General features: G+C 31.1%; 1 protein-coding gene across 2 annotated transcripts; it reads left to right on the top strand.

The window, feature by feature from the left end:
* Positions 1 to 10,562: 10,562 nt before the first annotated feature.
* Positions 10,563 to 19,872, top strand: LOC110428481 (ENTH/VHS/GAT family protein). 2 transcript variants are annotated; one of them, XM_021444310.2, is made up of 11 exons: positions 10,563 to 11,132; positions 11,824 to 11,911; positions 13,443 to 13,559; positions 13,717 to 13,795; positions 13,884 to 13,982; positions 14,075 to 14,188; positions 15,956 to 16,113; positions 16,589 to 16,664; positions 16,804 to 16,889; positions 17,670 to 17,846; positions 19,180 to 19,872. In XM_021444310.2, the coding sequence occupies exons 3-11, from the start codon at positions 13,459 to 13,461 to the stop codon at positions 19,514 to 19,516; spliced, it is 1,227 nt and encodes a 408-aa protein (XP_021299985.1). In that variant the 5' UTR covers positions 10,563 to 11,132; positions 11,824 to 11,911; positions 13,443 to 13,458; the 3' UTR covers positions 19,517 to 19,872. The 2 variants fall into 2 exon arrangements, with proteins under 2 accessions (XP_021299985.1, XP_021299984.1); XM_021444309.2 differs by lacking the exons at positions 10,563 to 11,132; positions 11,824 to 11,911 and adding an exon at positions 12,700 to 12,800.
* The last annotated feature ends 1,243 nt before the right edge of the window (positions 19,873 to 21,115 follow it).

Genomic DNA, 21,115 nt, shown 5'->3' with positions numbered 1-21,115 from the left:
ATATTATAATTCAATTCCATTGCCGACATGTTAGGAACCTAATAGGTAACACACAAAGGTTGCAATTTAGATTAAATTGAGAGTGTGATGATTTAAGTTAAACTTAAATCAAATTTTAGGTTTTAACTACTAAAGACCTAATTAAAAGAGTTTAATTAGGTATTAGTTAAATATTATAATTGTTATAATATTAAGAACTTATTTAGAAAATTTTGATAAGTTAAATCTAGATATAAATAACACATTATAGCCACTCTTTCTTTTAAGTAAGTGGGTAGGAAACAAAATAGAAAAAAAAAATTCCTTTTCTCTCTTAAGTGCCGCCACTCTTGAGAGGTTTAATTTTATTTTGAGAACTTCTCCTTTGATCATTTGCTGGAAATCAAAAAAGAAAAAAGGACAAATTGTTGTCCACTTGCTAGCACAAGCCCGTGGCATAAAGCTCTCTTTTTGAAAAGGATCCGTTGCAATCGTGTGTGCATCATTGGAGGCCAAGAAATTGAGTGGCTGGGATTCTTTCACACAAAAGGTGTTCACGTTTTGTCACCAAAAGGAATCCATTTGATTACGATATCACTTGGAAAGGAAAAATTTTTCTGATTTTATATGGTACTTAACTTTGCATTAAACAACCAAGGTGATCCAAAGATAGGATGCATGTTTTATTTTATTTCAATTTTTGTTATTCTGCTATGTTGATGCTATAATCATGCCATTCCTGGCATTTCAACCTTACTTTTTGAAATTTTTCCACAACATAAATGGCATTAGTATTAATACTCTTGCAAATAGAACCTTTTGCTACAATCTTACTAGTCAAGAGTTTATTCTGCCAATGAAATGACATGACAAACTAAAATAGCCTCATTAAAAGCTTGATTTGACATCAAGGATAAAGCACAAATTTAGTTAAAACAATGAGAGTATTATCGTTAATACCCATTACAAGCAGTGAAAGTATAAAAATCATAAAGTCATCTAGTTTACCATGAAGGTGGCATATCTAATAGCAAAAATTTGCCTCAACCATGGCCACCACATGGAAAATTTCTAGCAAAGTGCAGTCACCCATACATCAAAGTTATTCAACAATTTACTCACCGGTGGTTTCCCCTGCCAACAAACAATTTCATAAACTAAGATACTTTAAAGAAATAAAACTCCCAAACAAGACAATATTTATAAGGAAAAAAATTGGCAAAATAAGGAAGTCAATAGCTTCACACTTGGCAACAAAAACAAGCCCATTAGGTAATTAAGTAAGTTAGTTAGTTCCATAGGCATTATGATAGTCAATGTTTTTAATGCTATCAATGTAAAATATTTCAATAAAAGCTCCAAAATCGAACAGTAAAGACTTGGCAACAATAAAGACATAAGTCCTTACACTTCCAGGATTCCAAAACCAAAAACAAGAAAAGAAATCTAGCATAAAAACTCCAGCAACAATAATGATAAACGTTTGTTAACCAATGATAAGCAGACCTAGCAAATAAGCAATAATTAAGATAAGAAAATCCAAAACATATAGAAAAAAAGAAGAAGACAAACAAAAACTAAAGAACAACACATTCAATCATTGAAATTGCAAGGTACATACCAAAAAAATCAATTTTGGGTTAGTTTTCCTCCATATTTCCTGGTAACCAAATAAGAAAAAATAAACACAGAAAGAACAAGAAAAAAGGAGAGAGAGAAGAAGAAAAAAACCTTAAGCTCCAAAGCTATAGACCAAAACCACGGAACGGCAGAGGAAGTGAAGAGTTTGGAGAGCAAAGCAAGGAACGGGTTATGGATCAATTTCTGAAATGAAAATTTGGTAAAGTGATTGACCCACATGGGTTAGGCTTAGTATCTCAGTCCTTACTTTGGTTTAGATTTAGACTAAGTTGGTAAATTTTTAATCTAAGTTGAATGGGTTGTAGAGTTAAATATTTTATATTTTATTAATAAATGAATAATTATTAATAGTAATAAATTTTAATATGTGTATATTAAACTTTACTATATAAATTATAAACATTGTAAAAATAAATAATATCTTTAGATATTTATAATATATTAGATATTAATGTATAATATAATATTTAATATTATTAAATTATATATAAAACTAATATTATTTGTTATTTATTTACAATATAGTTTTAATAATTATTAGTTAAATTATTATTTTGTAAAATATTAATTACTTATATTTCAATAAGTAATATATTAATTTTACATAGTATATATTTATATATATTACTTTATTATATATATATATAATTAATGGCACAACATATGTGTTATAATATTATATATTACAAAGTTTGTATAAACAATAACTAATTATAAACAATATCTTATAAAAATTACGGTGATAACTAATAAAGTTATTAAGTTTAATCTTATAAATAAAATTTATTATAAGTTATAGTAATGCTTATATATAAATTAAATACATACATGTATAATATATTTATACAATCATATATATATATATATATTCATAACATTTTATATTACGAAATCTTCCTATATATAGATGTAATAATTGTAATATATTAATATATATGATATTTATTATCGTATATTAATATTAACATATAAGTTATATAATTTAAAATATATAATTTATAATTTTAGATTAGTACAGATTTATAAATAAATATACATATATATAACTAATATTAAATTGGTATGATTATGATTTGTATATGTACATATAATAAATTAGTATGTTTTAAGTATATTATTAATTAAGTTTATTATCATTATTCAAAATTTATTTTAACTAACATTAGTATACATCAAGTATTATTATTTTTGTATATCTTATATGGTTATATATTTATAAATACTCATCATTTCAATTATTAAAATTATAATATGAAATTAAAAGTAAAAGATGACATTCTTAAAGTAATATAAGAATTGTTTGATATGAATATAATTAATCAATGTAAAACATAATGTTATATTACTTATATATATTTATGACACAATTTATATGTTATAATATTATATATTACAAAGTTTGTATAATTAATTACTAATTGTACATAATATGTTATAAAAACTAAAATAATAACTACTAAAGTTATTAATGCTCATAATATATTTTTAAAATTAAAAAAAATTTATAAAATGTTTATAAACTTTTTATAAAATTAATAATATGATTATGATTTTCATCTATTTTTATAAAATTAAAAATTTTATTATGCTAATTTTTTAAACTTTTTAATTTTATAACAATAATGAATTTGAAGCTATTACTTTATAATTTATGATTCAATAAAGTTTTCAAAATATATAAAAATATAATAAACAAAGGAAAATATATTTAAATTTTTAATATTATAAAACTCAATATGTATATATTTAAATTTCTTAATATATTTCCTATAAACAATAAATAAACTTTTAAAAAATTCTTAATATATTTTACATTAAAAATTTTAAAAATAGTAATCCTAACAAAATTCTCTAACGGGATATTTCGTTGAAAAATTTAACTGGCTTTAAATTTTTTTGATGCTTTAAATTTTTTAACAAATTATTTTTCGTTGGCATTTTCCAATGGAAATCTATCGAAAATTCCATTGGAAAGTTTGACGGAAATAAATTTTTTTGCGCTAAAAAAATTTTCGACGGATTGCTAAGGGAAATTTTTCATTGGAAAAATTCTGTTAGAAATCCGTCGAAAATCTGTAGAAAAAAATTAAAATAAATTTTCGTCAAAATTCCATTGAAAATTTTCAACGGAGAATTTCCAACGAAATTTTTTTCATCGGAAAAAACAAGTTTTCTTGTAGAGTTTCCATATTAAATTTTCATGATTTTTGGATGCAAATTGATTGGTCAAATCACCCAAAAATCGTGGCCCTATTACTATTGCTGGCAACCATGTCACAACTATGATTTTTTATTTTAAAATGGCTCTAAATTAGGGAATTAATTCTTTAATTTTTTATTTCTAGTAAATTAACATAGGATTTATCAAATCTTCAACCACCCAAGTGTTTGATCTCCAACAATAATCCACATAGTGATAGAATTAGACCTTCTTAAGGTAGGATTTTTATTTGTGCTAGTAAATTTTATTTTCAAAAAATAAGAAGACCAAACCAAGCCTAGCCAAATCCTATATCTATCAGATAAAGAAAATTAGTTAGTAGCGTTTGGTAATTTACAATATAATGTGATTGCAAGTAATGTGATTGCAGGGAACATAACATTACAATGTTTGGTATACAAGCAAAACAATGATTAAAATGCAGAGAAGATAACATTGCAACGTTTGGTTTATAAGTACTTTGCTAGTAATATAATGTTAAGTTTCAAACTTACACCTATTTATTAAAATGCAAGTTTAATAGACTTGTATTTTTTATTATTAATTTTTACATAATATCATCTCTTACATATATTTTTAATGTTACATTTTATTTTCATTTCTTATTATAATCTTATATATTTTATTTTTATTTTTTAATATAATTTTTTATATTTTATATTTTATTTTAATTTCTTTTGCCTATATTATATAATTTTTAATTTCTTATATCTTATTTTATGTTCTAATTCTTATATTATATATTTTATTTGAATTATAACATTATAAAATATTTTTAACAAAATAATAAAATTGAAGTGTAAAAATATTTTTGACAACATTGCAGAGTGCAATATAATATGATTGCATTGGTTTTTTTGGACTACAATCACATTACATCCGTTGGCTGTAATGTGATTACATTATAATCTTACATTGCAGTGGTCCGTTACAAAACAAACACTTTAATGCAATATAATTAAACATATTGCAGGGAATGTACTCTCACTTTTGTCATACCAAACGCTAATTTTTTTCTTTTCTTCCTCTGATGATTCGGTTAAGGAGAGTGGCTAAGGCTTAGAGTTTTAGTTGACTAACATAACATATTTATATAATCAAACCAAGTTATAACCCTAAATATAATATTTGTATTTTTGTTCAATTAAGTCCTTGTAAACTTAATTAATTTTTTCACTTTATTTTTACTCTATTTCAATTAAGTCCAACTTAATTGATTATCCTTATTTAATCTCAATCATAATTTTTAATTTGTATGAATTGTTAGGTTTCTAACATGTTGTCAATAAATATAAATCATAATCAAATATCAATTTAATAATTGATTTATATTTATAGATCATGAACGGTATCTAGCAACACATCATGAGCATCCAAATATCAGAGAGTCAATTAAAGAATTTGACAATACCTTTCAGTGCAATACGATATTTTCATCAAATATCACAAATATGCGATAAAAGCATATCTCAATGTCTATTTATAACATTCCATATTAGTCCTCATAATTCATAACTAACCTTATGAATTTAGGAAACTAAGTTTCCTCAAATTCATCATCTTTTAGCTAAATGCTTTATACTAGTTAATTTAAAATTAAGAGTAAGTGAGATATATCCCCTCATATCACTTAAGATGATGAATCCTCTCTTGACTACTCATTTACCTTCACATACTTCATATCATACCTAAAAGCACCCTGTTTGAGCATCTGGTAACTTCTAAACCTGTAGAAGTGAAACTAAAGTATGTAATTCCCCATACAAGATAACTTGGTATCTCAAATCTAAGAACTAGCTACACGACTATCACATGAAAATATATTTTATAGAAACTTAAGTGAAATATTAAATCGAGTTCTCATAGTAGGTCATATTCAGTGAACTTGTTCTTTAATAAACACCCATATACCATCCTCAAGTATCCCATATATTCCAATTTATAAGATTGATTGCTTACTTTCCAAGTAAAGAGGCTTAACATGAACTAGTCTTTGAGCATTGTCAATGTCCTGTATTAATAATACAATGACCAGGAACTATTTTAGAAATATGGCTTTAATGCACAGAGATCTCATAGTTGTAACAACTTTATAATTCTTTTGTAAGGCCTTTATATTCCATGGGTTTCACTCAATTAGTACTTAATAACTATTTATTATTGTACTAACATGAAAGAAAACATCTATCATATATAGTTATGTGATTAAGTATGCATTAGATGACAATATATATTCCTTGATCAATCTAATTGACTCTAGGGTATATACCAATAATGAAGAGTAACTGAAAAGTGATATTTATATTTAAGTTAATTAACTTCTTAAATTACAAATAAGGCCTCAATAATATAATCCTTTATAATATTGGCTCAATAGTTAATTAAACCTTTTTAATTAAGTCATTGTAAATCAAAATTGAATTAAATTTACTTTATTTCTTTGCAATTAAGGCTTTAATGTTATAACTAATTATAATATTGGTCGTATACTTAATTAAACTATTTTAATTACATCTTGAAAAGTTAAAAGCCTAGTGTAGGATTTAAGTTTAACTTAAATCATCACTCTCCCAATTTAATTCATACTACAACTTATTTGTGTATGACCTATTAGATTCCTAACTTATGGGTAATGGAATTGAGTTATAATTTTTACTAAATTAATTAATTTAATTCTATAGATCAAGATTGGCACCTAGCAATAAATCATGGCAACCTTTTAAAGTGTACAGTCTATTAGTGTAATTCATTCTCTCATCATATATCTTGAAAATGATAAGAGTGTAGTACAGTGTTTTTTCTAACAACATTTCAAAGTGTACAATCTATCAGTGTAATTCATTACCTCATCATTTATCCTAGAAATGATAAAAGTATAATACAGTGCTTACTCTTATTAATCTCTATATTCATTCTTGAAGTTAGATTATTAGCTTTATAGAGACTTATGAAACTTTTTTTTTATAATCTCCGAGTCGCCTTAGCCAATGACTTCAACAAGCTAATATCAACCAAGAACTACTAAATCACTTGGGGTGATGGTTCATTTCTTGGCCACTTATTTGCCTTTACATGTTTCATGTTACAACCAATCATATCTTGTTTAGGCATCCTTGGTAAAACCTGTAAGGATATGATCAAATATATAGCACTCCACATATAAGACAACCTAGTGTCTCAAGGCTAAGGAGTATTCACATGACTGACACATGAAAATATTTACATAGACACTAAAGTGAGATACCAAATGCATTTCTCATATTGGGTCATGTTCAGTGAACTTGTTCATGGAATAAGCACATACATTTTAGTTCAAAGTATCTTTATACTTTAATCTATGAGATCAGTTACTTACTTCCCAAGTAAGGAATATAGAATGCACTAATCTCTAAAGCATCATTGATGTCCAGTCTCAATGATTCATCAATCAGGAACATTTGCTTTGATGCATAGAGATCTCATAATTGCAACCCATTACAATTCCCTTGCAAAGCATATTTATCTCATAGACTTCATCAATAGACTTATAACTTTTATAAATAATATCTTATTGATAAATGAAAAACCTCTAATCATCAATATAAATGATATGATTGCATGTTTGGAACTAAGTCTTAACTAATCTCAATTGGCTGTAGGGCTCATTCCAACATAATTAACTTAAATAAAATAAATAATTAAAAATAACTAATATTTAAACTAACTCTTAAGAACTTAAACAAAATACATCCAACATTGTGACCGAATAATTCTATAAAATAGAGTTATCATCTCTCTTTTTTACTCTTCTCTTTTGGACAAATTTCTTAAGTATTCACACACAGAAAACAAGCTAAAAATTCTAAGAAAAGAAAGAAAAGAATTGCTACCATCTTGTAATTTGCATTCCACACCTTATTCACTTAAGGTTCTTGTTGAAAATATTTTTGAAGAATAAGTGGTAAATCGATTTGGTGAAGAAATTGAGTCCTTGGTGTGGATAGTGAATTTATTACAATTCACTAGAGTTAAGAATTAACAACCTTATAAGAGAAGGTATGATTACCAATCTTTTAAGATTATTGATTTAGTGATGTGATTATACGATTTGTGATATGCATGATGTGTTAATTTCTATGTATATGTATGGTTTGCTTCAAGAAAAAAAAAACTGAAATTCATGATCTACACAATCACATCTATGCACAAAGATCTACATCACATCACAAGAAACCAAGCCAAACAAATCGTAAACACTAGAGGCAAGAAGCAAAGTAAACCATAGTTGCCAATACAAATAAGAAGACACATGAATAGATGAAAACATAAGGAAGTAAGCAAGCTAAATTTGTTGGGATTCGACTTCATTCTCAAACATGAAAAATAATAAAAATAAAAATATAATGCAGTAGAAAAATAAAAATAATATTTAATCAGAAAAACAGTCGAATCCTACAAGATCAACGTTTGTGTTTTTCATGTAACTTTCAAATAAATTATAAACACTCAGAGGTTTAAGAGTTACATACCCTGCTCTAGATATCGTAATCAAGAGTCAATTAAATCAAAAAATCTTTACTTCTTCACCTTTAGGATTTGTCAAATCTTCAGCCACCCAAGTGTTTGGCCTCTAACAGTAATCCACACAGTGACTGAATAAGACCTTCTTTAAGGTAGGATTTTACTTATACTAGCAAGTTTTGTGTCTAAAACAAAAAGACAAAAATTCTTGTCAAATCTAATTTTGTCAGACAAAGAAAATTATTTTTCTTTTCTTATTTTATGAAACAGTTGAAAAGTGGTTGGAGGCTTCATTCTATTAGTTTGCTAATATAACATATTTATATAGCCAAACTAATTTGTAACCCTAAATCCAAAAGTTGTATTTTTAATTTAATTAAGTCTATGAGAACTTAATTAATTTCTCACTTTATTTTGGTCTCTTTCAATTAAGTCCAACTTAATTAATTATCCTTATTTAATTTCAATCATGTCACTTAATGTGTGTGACCCATTAGGCTTCTAACATGTTGGCAATAAATATAAATCATAATCAAATATCAATTTGATAATTAATTTATATTTATAGATTATGAGCGACATCTAGCAATATATCATGACCACCCAAATGTTGAAAAGTCAATTAAAGAATTTGACAAAACCCTTTAGTAATAAGCCTTTTAATGCAATATGGTCCTTTCATCAAATATCCCGGATATGTCATTAAGCATGGTTCGGTGTCTACTTATGACATTCCATATTAGTTCTCATAATTCATGACTAACCTTATGAATTTAGAAAATTAATTTTCCTTAAATTCATCATGCTTTGGCCAAAGACTTTATACAAATTAATTAAGAATTAAGAACAAGTGAGATACATCCCCTCATATCACTTGGGGTAATGAATCCTTTTTTAACCACTCATTCACCTTCGCATATTTCATGGTATACCCAAAAACACCATATTTAGGCATTTGGTTGCTTCCAAACCTGTAGGGATGAAATCAAAGTATGTCATTCCCCATATAAGATGACTTGGTGCCTCAAGTCTAAGGACTAGTTGCACAACTATCACATGAGAACATATTCCATAGACACTTGAGTGAAATACCAAATGGAGTTCTCATAGTGGGTCATGTTCAGTGAACCTGTTCTTTAACAAGCATTTAGATGTTATCCTCAAGTATCCCATATACTTCAATCTATGAGATCGATTGCTTACTTACCAAGTAAGGAGGCTTAACATGTACCAGTCTTTGAGTATTGTCAATACCCTGTCTTGGTAATACAATGACTAAGAACAATTTTAGGAACATGGCTTTGATGCATAGTGATCTCATAATTATAACAATTTTATAATTCTCTTGTCAGGCCTTTATGTTCCATGAGTTTCATCCAATTAGTACTTAATAACTCCTTATTATTGCAATAACATGAAAGAAAAACCTCTATCACATAAAATTATGGGATTAAATATGTATTAAATGATAATATATGTTCCTTGATTAATCTAATTGGCTCAAGGGCATATATCAACAAAATCTGATTAAAAATTACCCTTAAATCACCAAAAAGAAGAACGAAAATCAAATAAATTACAAGCATTAAAATGGAGAAACCATGAGAACCCCTCGATAGCTAAAGGAAGAAGAGTGAGACCAAAAGAAGATGAAGTGAAAGCATTGATAGAGCAAAAAAGAGTGTAAAGCCCAAGAATCCCTAGCCTTTGTGAGGTGAAACTCAAAAAAGCTCTTTTTTTCAAAGATGAAAAATGACGAACACTCCCAACTTGAACAAAATTTTTAAAATGGCAACAACAGAAACCCTAAAAACACCCTGTATTAATCTTGAATAATTGAAAAAACCTTTAAAATATGCTAAAGACAGCAACAGTCGTAATATCGAAAATACCTTTCGCAATTCATGAGAGGATAAAAACACGTGTCACATTTTGAGAAAAATTTGTAGGTTAGAATCATTATAGTGAAACTTGAAAAAATCCCTTTTTTAAAGATGAAAAATCGAGAACACCCTCGACTTGGACCAAGGTTTCAAAATGTATTTAACTTGAAAAGTCTAAAAAGCCTCCAAAACATGTCAAAATTACCGGCATATAGACAACCACAGCCGTAATACTGAAAATACCTTCCATAATTCGTAAAAAGACAAAAACACGCTGTAGGTTAAAATTATTACAGTTAAGGTTAACATGAAGATTATTCCATTTGGGCCAGAACAGATGTGAATATCTGATAGTGGGTTTGGGGGGCGGTGGTGTGCCAGTGGTTTGAAGCTCAGGCGTTCGACTCCTCTCAAAGAGTTGAGAGCATCGTTGACACGCGTCAAACAAGAATGTAAAGAAATAATGAAGACAGCTCACGTTCAAGTGACCTGGAACTTACCCATTGACGGACACTTTTTAAGGAAGCTTTAGACAGCTCCTCATGGGCACGGCGGTGCTTGCTGCGTGCTGCGTGCTGCGTGCTGCGTGCTGCGAGCTCCAATCAATCAGCGAGCTGAAGCTTTAAATAGGGAACCTCATAATATTTATTTAATTCAATATTTAACAAAATCCTCTCTGTTAAATTCCTTAATTTATTTAAGCTGATTCTTAGTACTAATAAGTCAGAAAAGTAAAAAAGAAAGAAAGAAAGAAAGAAAGAAAGAGAAATCTCTGTTTTTGGTAAATTGAAGCTTTGCGTCGTCTTTCAGTCTCTGTATCCAAACTCAAATGTGGAAGCCTTTTAGGGTTCGTCACTCGTTTCTCAGCTCCCTCTACCTCGTCTCCGTCTTCGTCTCTGTCTTTACAGGTACGTCGTCGTTTGGGTTCCTGAGATGAGATCTCTGTTTTGCTTTTTGGAATTTATTGTTTTTGTAGTTAGTTATACTTGCTTGGAAAGATAAGATGGAAAGTAATTGAGATCTGAAGCTGATTGTAAGCTTTATGTTGCTTGGTTTCCTGTCCCTGTGTGTGCGATCATTTTATCCAAATGACTCGACTCAACTCAACTCAACTCAACTCAAGTGGTCAGGAGTAACACAAGACTAAGATCCAAAGTTTTTCCTTTTAGTATTCTCACCCAGATAGTCAAGCAAATGCTTATGCTTTCTCTTAACTTATCACCTTTCTGTATGTGAAGAAGCATAGTTTTCTTTTGTTCCCAACCAAACTGACTTAATCACCGCACATCTTGGAAAACCCAAACTTGTCTTGCAAACCTTCTTGGTATACTTGCCTCCCTGCCCTGCATGCTCTCATTTTTGTTTGGATAATTTTGAGAGTACGAGGACAAACTATACTTTAGAACTGAGCTGGTTTTCTCAATTAACCCCTCTTTTCCCAGGTAATGTATTATTTCCCTTTCAAATAGTGCTTTCCATGGGCTTATATGGTCTCTATTCTTTTGCTCTTTTTTTTTATTGGCATCTCCTCCTGTTCCTCTTGGTATTCATGTCATCTGTTCTCCACTTTTGTTAACTGTGAGATTTTGTTGTTTGCAGAGTAACAAATGAAGCTGTATGTAATTTAAAGTTGCTGCTAATAAGAAAAAGCACTGCTCAATCTAGTTTCGCTCTTCTTCTATCAAATGTATGTCTGGTTTCTCCAAGGAGTGGAAGAGCTGATTTACTGATTAAATGACCCTCTATTGTTGCTTTACTTATTCCAAGGACCTTTTTATTGCAATGGTGCTTGTATCATGTAATTAATTAACTGATTTACTTATTCTAATGTCTTTCTTTGATTTTTATCTTTGTGCTTGAACTTTCTACAAGTGTTGTGTTCTGTTACAGTATGAGCTGGGTTGTCAATTTGCTTAAGAAAAAAAATTGTACTCACTGTACATATACTTGTATCATGTATGGTTCTAAATGTGTAGGGAATGGTTGTGGATTATTCTAAGTACCATATCTCATCTCACTGGTAACACCTTGGACTTATGAATCTCACCTGTGCTGTCTGTGTGTGTGTGTTTGAGTGTTTGATTATTCTTTCTTCTTGGACATGTAGGGAAATTAAGAGTGAGGGTTCACTCCCTGCGTAGTTAACACATTGGTCACGCAGTTTGGTTATGATTGAAGTGATGTAAATTGAAATACTATAAAATCTGATATGTGTATGCATAACATGGTGAGCACTGGTTGCATGGGTGTTACTTGGTACTCTCTGAGTTAGTTCAAATAGGTTTACAAACTATGGGAATGCTGATGTAATTGCCAAATGAAATAACAAAGATACAAACAAATAAATATGTTGTTATTTCTGTTTAATGTTGGTTCTAACATGCTACGCAGCATTACTTAATTTCTTGCCACTTGGAAATTTTTCTTTCGTTTCTATATATTGTTTTTTTTTTAGGGGGGGGGAGGGTGGTGGCGCTTGTGGGTTGATAGGAGGTGGGCATTTATATTGTCACTGTGAAATGCTACTGAAAAATGATCGCAACAGTTTTCAACCAACCAGCTAGAGTAAGGAAAAGGTAAAAGGAAAGCGAAAGAATACAGAACTAATGAGATGACTTAATGTTGGAGTCTGTGCTAGTGTGCTTTGCTGAGGCACTGCATGCTAATCATATTTTATATATACACACACACACACGAGCAAACCTTCGCTATTTGCATCACCTCACAACAATGGATACTACTTTATGTCTACTACTAAAATTGATAGTAATAGAGGAACATATTTCATAGTTATAAATGTTAACTTTTTGTTTTACCTTCATGATTTGAGGGTTTTGTTACTAATTTGAGCTTATAGGCCCCAGAGACTGGTCTTTTGTATTTCCCAACAAGAAAATTGTACATGCCAACCTAATTGCAAAAAGTATCCTGTAGATGTGAAATGCTGAAAGCCCAAAAGTGTGAATTATATGTTATAGGTTGAATCTCTTGCATGCTGAATGCATGAATGGTGGGTTCGCATTTTGAAGTGGTTATTCTCATCTAAGTTTCAATTTACATGACCATAAATGTTTAGTTTGAAAGTTTATTAGTCTTCTTAATTTTTGAACTTAAACGTGTAGTGATCTGCTTACGCGTTTTTTTCTATCTGACCTATTCATGTTGTATTATGAGTTGTTTTCCGTGTTCTGAATTTCTATTTATTCTACTACATTCAGAGGTAAGCAGAAAACTATGGCAGCTGAGCTTGTCAATTCTGCTACAAGTGAGAAACTCACTGAGATGGACTGGACAAAGAACATCGAAATTTGTGAGTTAGTTGCTCGAGATCAAAGGTGTAGTTTTTTCTTTTATTTCTTAGTTTCTATTTTCAAATGAAATGAACTTTAAGAGTTCTGTTAAAATTGGAGCTTCAATTCATTGTTCTGGGTTGCCAATATTCCATAACCATCTTTATTTTCCTTGGCATTTATTTATGCTTTCTTTATACAGGCAAGCTAAAGATGTTGTTAAAGCAATTAAGAAACGATTGGGAAGCAAGAACCCATATACTCAATTATATGCTGTATTGGTGAGTACAGGCTATTTTTGTTTAATAACAATCTGGCTTATGTTGTTTTATAGATTGTAAACTCATTCTTTAATGGCTAATTTTGCAGTTATTGGAGATGTTGATGAACAATATTGGTGAAAATGTTCATAAACAAGTGATTGATACAGGCATTCTCCCTATTCTTGTGAAGATAGTGAAGAAAAAGGTGTAGACTTGTTTCCTATTCTACAATTGTTGGCCTTTCACTGATTTTATACAACTCTTGTGGTTTTCTTATTATTCTTTTCTTTGTTGCAGTCGGACTTGCCAGTACGAGAGAGAATATTTCTGCTTTTAGATGCTACACAGACATCCCTTGGTGGTGCTTCAGGAAAGTTTCCTCAATACTATTCAGCATACTATGATTTGGTGGTAGGTACAGACATGAAACATGTGTGACCCCATTACATTGTACATTTATTGATGGGTTAGACAGAAAGTATCCTCTCTGGGAACAAGGTTATGAGTTGCACAGAATTTAAAAGCCGGTTTTTTTTTTCATTAAGCATAATAATGATGTTAGTCAAAGCTATCAGTATATTCAGTGTGAATTATATGATTGCTACATTTAATACGTTTATTTTTTACAGTTATTGAACAAAAAGTCTGTAGCTTAAGTGCACACTCTTCATGCGACTGTAGCAGTTTAGTAGTTGGGTCTGTTGTTAGGATTGTTGTTATTGTGATTTTTGTAATTTCTTCTGGATGGTGATGGAATGGTGAGGCAGATGGCCTTTATTATACTTAGTCTGTAAAGTCCTTTTGGCCAAGTTTTGCTTATTTTTTCCTCAGCATTCTAGTTTTGCTTCTTTTGCCTCGTTTTGTTCCGGTTCTTTTTTGTATATCTGGATTCCACTCCTAAGCCACTTCCTCAATGTACACCATAAACAAACCAGATCGTTCCTTCAAACCTCTATATGTATGTCTGTTCCTATATGCTTTCAAAAATGTCTACAGCTGATTCAATATTTTTTACCGTCTTTGTTTCTCTCCTAGCAAGTTCTAAATTGTGTTATTTACTTGCTTCCTTGAACTTTTAGCAACCCTTTAGTCATAAAAATTTTAACAAATTGAGTCACAAAGTTCTGCAAAAATACAACGCCTTCAACTGCACATCTATCTCTTTAAATCTAAATCTGTTCTTTCTTAATTGACATGAAAACCTTTTCTATAAATTTTGTGGAATCCATCTTATGTCACTGATTTTTGTGAGATATCTAGAAGAGTCCTTTTTTCTTAGCATATTGTGGTTGGGTTGACTGGTTCTACAACTGTTAAATCTTGATGCCTAGGAGTTATTAAAGATAATGAAAATAAGAAGAGCGGACACAGGTATAGAGTTGAAAAGAAGTATGCAAGTTATCTTTTAGGAATTGTCATTACTTTATGTCTATTATCAGAAGACATTCATTATTTGTTCTTGGCATTTGAATGTATTTAAGCAGAGTGAGTTTGTAGAATCAAGTATGTGATTGTAAGGGATATACTTGATGCACAGTCATTTAGAGCACATTCATACCTTGCTGAGATGCTTCTTGTGAAATGTGGCTTGAGTCAAAAGAGATATAGAAGTGTATGTCTCCTGTCCATTCAATTTTATCTAGGCATCGGTGTGATTCATGAGCTTTTACATTGTCCAAAGACATATAGAAGTTCCAAGTTTTTTTATTGTAGCAACGTAGATGATAATTTAGGACATGAGTTGGTATGATACTTTTTTCTACTTTGCTTCATCAAAGCACGGTTTGAAAAAGATGAACAGCTTGGTATCTAAAAACAGTCCCCTGGTTTTCAGTCAGCTTTCAGTAGTTTTGTTTTCACGACTTCCCATTATTGAAAAGTGCGCCTCCTGTGAATATATGGTTGATAAAGTTAAGTGTTTCATTAAATAGCAAATATATGGTTCATAAAGTTAGGTGTTTCATCGGATAGCAGTTATATGGTTCATAAAGTTAGGTGTTTCATCACATAGCAATAATCCAAACGCCATATTTTGATATGTTTTCCTGGCTATAAGATAATCTCATGCATAAGTAATTTTCTGTTGTTTCATTCTGGATAACATGTGTAATTAGCAGATACAGTTATGGTGAATCTGAGGGTAACTGCATATTTCTGTTTTCATTTTAATCCTGTCAGAGTGCTGGAGTACAATTTCCTCAAAGGCCTCATGCTACACCCTCAAATCCACATACTTCACTACCAAATAAGAATAATACACTTAATGGGGAACTTGCCTCTGCTAGACATGAGGCAATTGCACAGCAAGCAGAGCCTCAGATTGTTCCTGAGTCCAGGTAACTTTTTCTTTCCTTATTTTGTGTGTGTCATTTGGCCTATCTTAGACTAGTTATTCCATTTTGTAAAAGGGTTTTTCCTTTTCCTTTTCCTTTTCGTAACTATACATTGAGACGAGTTATTCCATTGCTTAAAAGGGTTTTACTTTCTCCCTTTTTTAACTATATATTGTACAGATGGTTAAAACATGGACTTCCATCAAGCTTATCTAAATGCACATAGCTCCTCTATAGGTAGCACAGAAATGCATTTTGAGCTTCTTTCTTTATTGTAAAAATGCTTTATTCATTTTGGGGCAGTGGGATTTGTTAGTTTTTTCTTGCTATATCTATTTTAGGTTTCTGTCAGAATTTTATTTTTATGCTGACTAATGTCTAAGTACATTGCTAAATATAGATATGTGAGATATTTGATTATATTGTAACTATCATCTCCTCTGGAACAAAATTCCTTGGTCTTTTTCATTTTTGACAGCATTATTCAGAAGGCTAGCAATGCATTAGAGGTTTTAAAAGAAGTCCTTGATGCAGTTGACCCTCAAAATCCTCTGGTATGGGTGACATTTCCATGCTTACATGCCTCATGATTGATAAAATGAGTTATCCTCATATATATATATATATATATATATATATGAAATTTTGACCTGAGATCCTTCAGTTTGACTGCTATTTTATGCCTTTTTTTAGGGTGCGAAGGATGAGTTTACACTTGACCTTGTGGAACAATGTTCGTTCCAGAAGCAACGAGTGATGCATCTTGTGATGAGTTCTCAGTAAGGCTGCTTTGCAATTGGAGCACAGTATATTTTGAATTTTAAGAAACCACTTACTTTTGTTTTTGTATGTGTGCTTCCTGAGTACAAGACATGCTGGGGATGAGAGAGAGAGAGAGAGAGAGAGACTTTTCTTTCACTCCTGTTACCCTATTTGAATGGGAAGGGAACCAAGTGGTGCATGTGCTGGCAATTTATATAATGCTAATATTTACTTGCAAGTGCCAGGGTAGAATAGGTGGCATGCAATACCAGGGCAAATGGAATAATGGTTATTTGATTGAATGGAGCGGGAGAGCCAGGGTATATACTAGGTGGCATGCAGTTCATGGCAAACAAAATATCAAGGATGATTTGCTGTTCATTGTGATGAAAGGATATACAATCATGTGCTAGTACCCACGCCTTTGGGAAAAATATCTTTTGCGAAAGTAAAAATTATATGATTACATGCTAGTTGTCCTTAATACATCTTTTCCCAAAAGTTAGGACAACAAGCATAAAGTGAAACTGTTTCCTATACTCAAAAGAAACAATCTATGATTGTATGCTAGTTGTCTTTGTTTTAGGAAAAGATATCTTCGAATCTGGTTTCCAAGTTATGCCTGTGAACCGTCTGAACTGAGTTATTAAACCCCAATTTGGAGATCGTTTGTTTCTCATCTTCAAAATATTAGGATGCATATGGCCAATCCTTTACATTTTTCAGTGCAGAATGCATATAGAAGTCCAGTATTTTGGTATTGCAACTTAGTTGGATGCTGTCTTTTATTTATTCAGGGATGAGAAGGTGGTTTCCCGAGCAATTGAGTTGAATGAGCAACTCCAGAAAGTTCTTGTCAGACATGATGCTCTTCTCTCAGGCAGGACTGCCGTTTCAAGTAGGCCTACAGCAACTGTAAATCATTGTGACCCTGAAGAAGAGGAGGAAGAAGAGCCAGAACAACTTTTTAGAAGGTTTGTGTATATCTTAAATATTCCAACATTTCTAGAAAATAAATCTTTCTGTCAGATTTCTTGAGATGATGGTGTTAGGTTAGGTAACCGATTCTCCCGAAGCTTAAGCTAATAGGAAAGGATTGAACTGTTATATATAAGCCACTTTGCTCAGACTTGAGGATGGGTATGTGTCAAATCGTATGACTCATCAATGAGCTTAAATCTAGGACTTAGTGATTCTGGTAGATCCAAAAGGAGGATATGAGTGCGGGGACTTGTTATGAACCTAATAGAATTGGATTTATTTATTCAGTTATATATATGTATATAATTTGCTTGATTCTAAGTGATTAATGGTCATTTTAATTTAATGAAGATTTTAAGAGGATAGAAATGGTTTTTCCTCTTATTTTATCTTAAAAAAAGAAAGAAAATTGTAGTGAGCCCATTTTTTTTTGACAAGTATTCATATGTAGATGGGTTTCTCCCATGTTTTTAAAATAGATATTTGAGTTTGAGTTTAAAAGCCTGAACAACCCCTAAAACCCTATTAGGACCCTGGTGTCCAAAAGCTCCAAACCGTCATTCTACTTTAAAAACCCTAATCAAAATTTTCCTTATTACTCTGGTTGTGTAGCGCCGCTCCCTCTTTCTCTCACCTTTCCACTCCTCTGCAAATGCATTTTTCAAGTGCTGCTCCTTTCTCCTATTCTTTCCAGCAACCATTACCTAAAGTCACTCATCCATCCTCCTTATCTGCTACTCTCTCTCTCTCTTCCTTTCCGGATTACACTCTTCTCTTCCTTTTGGATTTTCAGCTTCTGAGCACTCCAGTGAAAGCAAGATTTGACAAAACAAAGTACTAATTGAAATCAACATTGAGCTACCCTCTGCTGCCATTGTTTCCAATAATTTTTTGCCATGTAAGACATATCCTGTGTCATGTCTAGGGACATGTGTCAATACGGGTGCACCTCCATCATTTATGAGTCCAAGCAATACAATATCTAAGTTCTAACATGTCTGCTGTTGTGCAATCGGATGAATGATCAATCAGTTTGCATGTGGACCCAAGTATAGAAAGAAGGTTCATGTTAAAAGAGTAACGAAGCATTGCACATAATGGGCAACATGACACTAGCTAAAGAAATATTAAAAGGGTATGTGTTTTCTGGGATTCAAAGTTGGGTGACCAATCGGGGTAATCTTAAGCTTATAGGAAAAGGCTCAACTATTATATGTTGGTTCTAATAGATGGAATATTGCTGGTGTATGGAGTTCTTCCTTCCATTTCTTGTTTGTTGATGTGTATACATTGACAAATTCTTTTATTTCAACTGCAAAACTTTAGGATACGCAAAGGGAAAGCCTGTGCAAGACCTGAAGATGAAGAGTGCTCTAGAGAGCGGCCGCACTTAAGTTTGCTTGGATCGTCCATTCCGGGAGAAAAAGAAAGGCTAAACCGTCCCCTTATACGGCCATTGTCTTTGGAACCATCATGTGAAAACAATGCAAATCCTTCAGCTGTTGCAATTCCTCCCCCTCCTGCAAAGCACATGGAGAGAGAAAGATACTTTCAGGAGAAAAAGGTTGATGGTTCTACTCTGGCTGGTCATATGAGAGGCATGTCATTACACAGTCGTAATGCCAGCAGTTCTCGTAGCGGGAGCATGGATTTTAGTGACTAACTATAGGTTGGTGCTTTTACAATGTCTATTTGTTGATATGTCAGTTTATTACTTATAAATGGAGATGGATTTTCATTGCTAGTATTGTCAGGTGTTGGTTGAAAAATGACTGAACCTCAAGATATTTAATCGTATAGAATGGTCTTACATACAGCCTTCTTGTTCGGTGTTCAGTATTAAGTTGTGTCGGAGGGTGGTTGAACGTGATTGTTGTTTTCATTGAGTTGTTGTGGCGTTTAGTTAATTCTTTTTTTAATATCCTTTTGTTTCAAAGAGTGGCTTGTAAAGAGGATTCTTTTTTCCAAAAATCTTTAGTACAAACTATTTTTTGGCATGGCTATGCCTGTGGTGGTAGACTCTTCACTGATTCACAGTTTAAGCTCGCAAACAGGTGTTCAAAACTATTTTAATGTCTGAACCATCCGTCATAGTTAATTTGAAGGTCTAAGTGAGTATGATGGTGGTTGGTGGATCCATGTTCAACAAAAGGAAAGATATCTGAATTGTGTTCAGAGAATGTTTTTGTCTTTATAATGAATAGATAAACAAGGTCAAGGCATAATGCTTAAAAATGTGTTTGAATTATTTAAAAAAATTGAGATAAATTTTTATATTTTTACTATGTTTAATTAAGTCTATAATTTTATTTTGAGTCAAATAAATTTATTATTAATAGCTTAATAATTGTAAATTAAAATGTCACTTATCAATGTCGTGTTAATGGGATAAGAGGATATGTATATGTTGTATTTTTAAGTTAGTGCCATATTGGTATAAATGGAGAAGTGGTATTTTGATTGATGACAATTAATAAAGTGTTAATCATAAAAATTTATTTAATCCAAATTTAAAGTACAGAGATTTGATTGAATGAAATAGAAGAATAGAGATTTATTTAAAATTTTTTAAAATAATTTATAAATTTGTTTAAATATTATTTTTTAGGTTGAAAAGGTAATCAGTTTAAAATCACTCATGAAACAAAGAAAGTGGAAGCACTATCAACAGCTGGAAATTTGTTTGTGGAAGATCATGGAGGATTATGATCAGTTAAGAACATATCATTGTGTATATTAGAAGCCATCACTTGTCAGCAGTGATTTCAAATGACCTTGGATGAGAGAGCTTGCTGTCCTGCTAGATAGATGGAAATTGATTCTGGAAACCACAAAACAGAAGAAGAAAGCAACTGGAAAGATTCACCCGGAAAACGAAGAGAGAACACGCTTGGATGCACAGTTACTTCCACCGTTGGATCATAACCAAATCTTTGGTCGAAAATAGATTACACTAATGCAAGGAATTCTTGCCCAACCCCTTTATTTTTTTTCCATTATTATTATATTGAATTATTTTCATAAGAGAACCACTTTATTTTCTGCATGTTTGGTTGGTCATTCGCCCTTTATTCAAAAAAATTTCTTCCTTTCTTTGGATTGTTTTTGGAAGAAGCAATAGTCATTTTCTTTGGAATGGTTATCCCTCGAAATTTTGCAAAATTTTGGAATTTCTATTACCCTCCCCTTATGTGGTATTAACTATTTCTAGGGGTGAGTAAAGTTGGACCGGACCAATAATCGAATCGAATGCAATTTAGGT

This window comes from Theobroma umbraticum, unplaced genomic scaffold (assembly GCF_002168275.2).
Source record: "Theobroma umbraticum cultivar Fairchild unplaced genomic scaffold, ASM216827v3 scaffold_299.0, whole genome shotgun sequence".
Taxonomy (NCBI): domain Eukaryota; kingdom Viridiplantae; phylum Streptophyta; class Magnoliopsida; order Malvales; family Malvaceae; genus Theobroma; species Theobroma umbraticum.
This window is presented reverse-complemented; position numbering and strand designations above follow the sequence as displayed.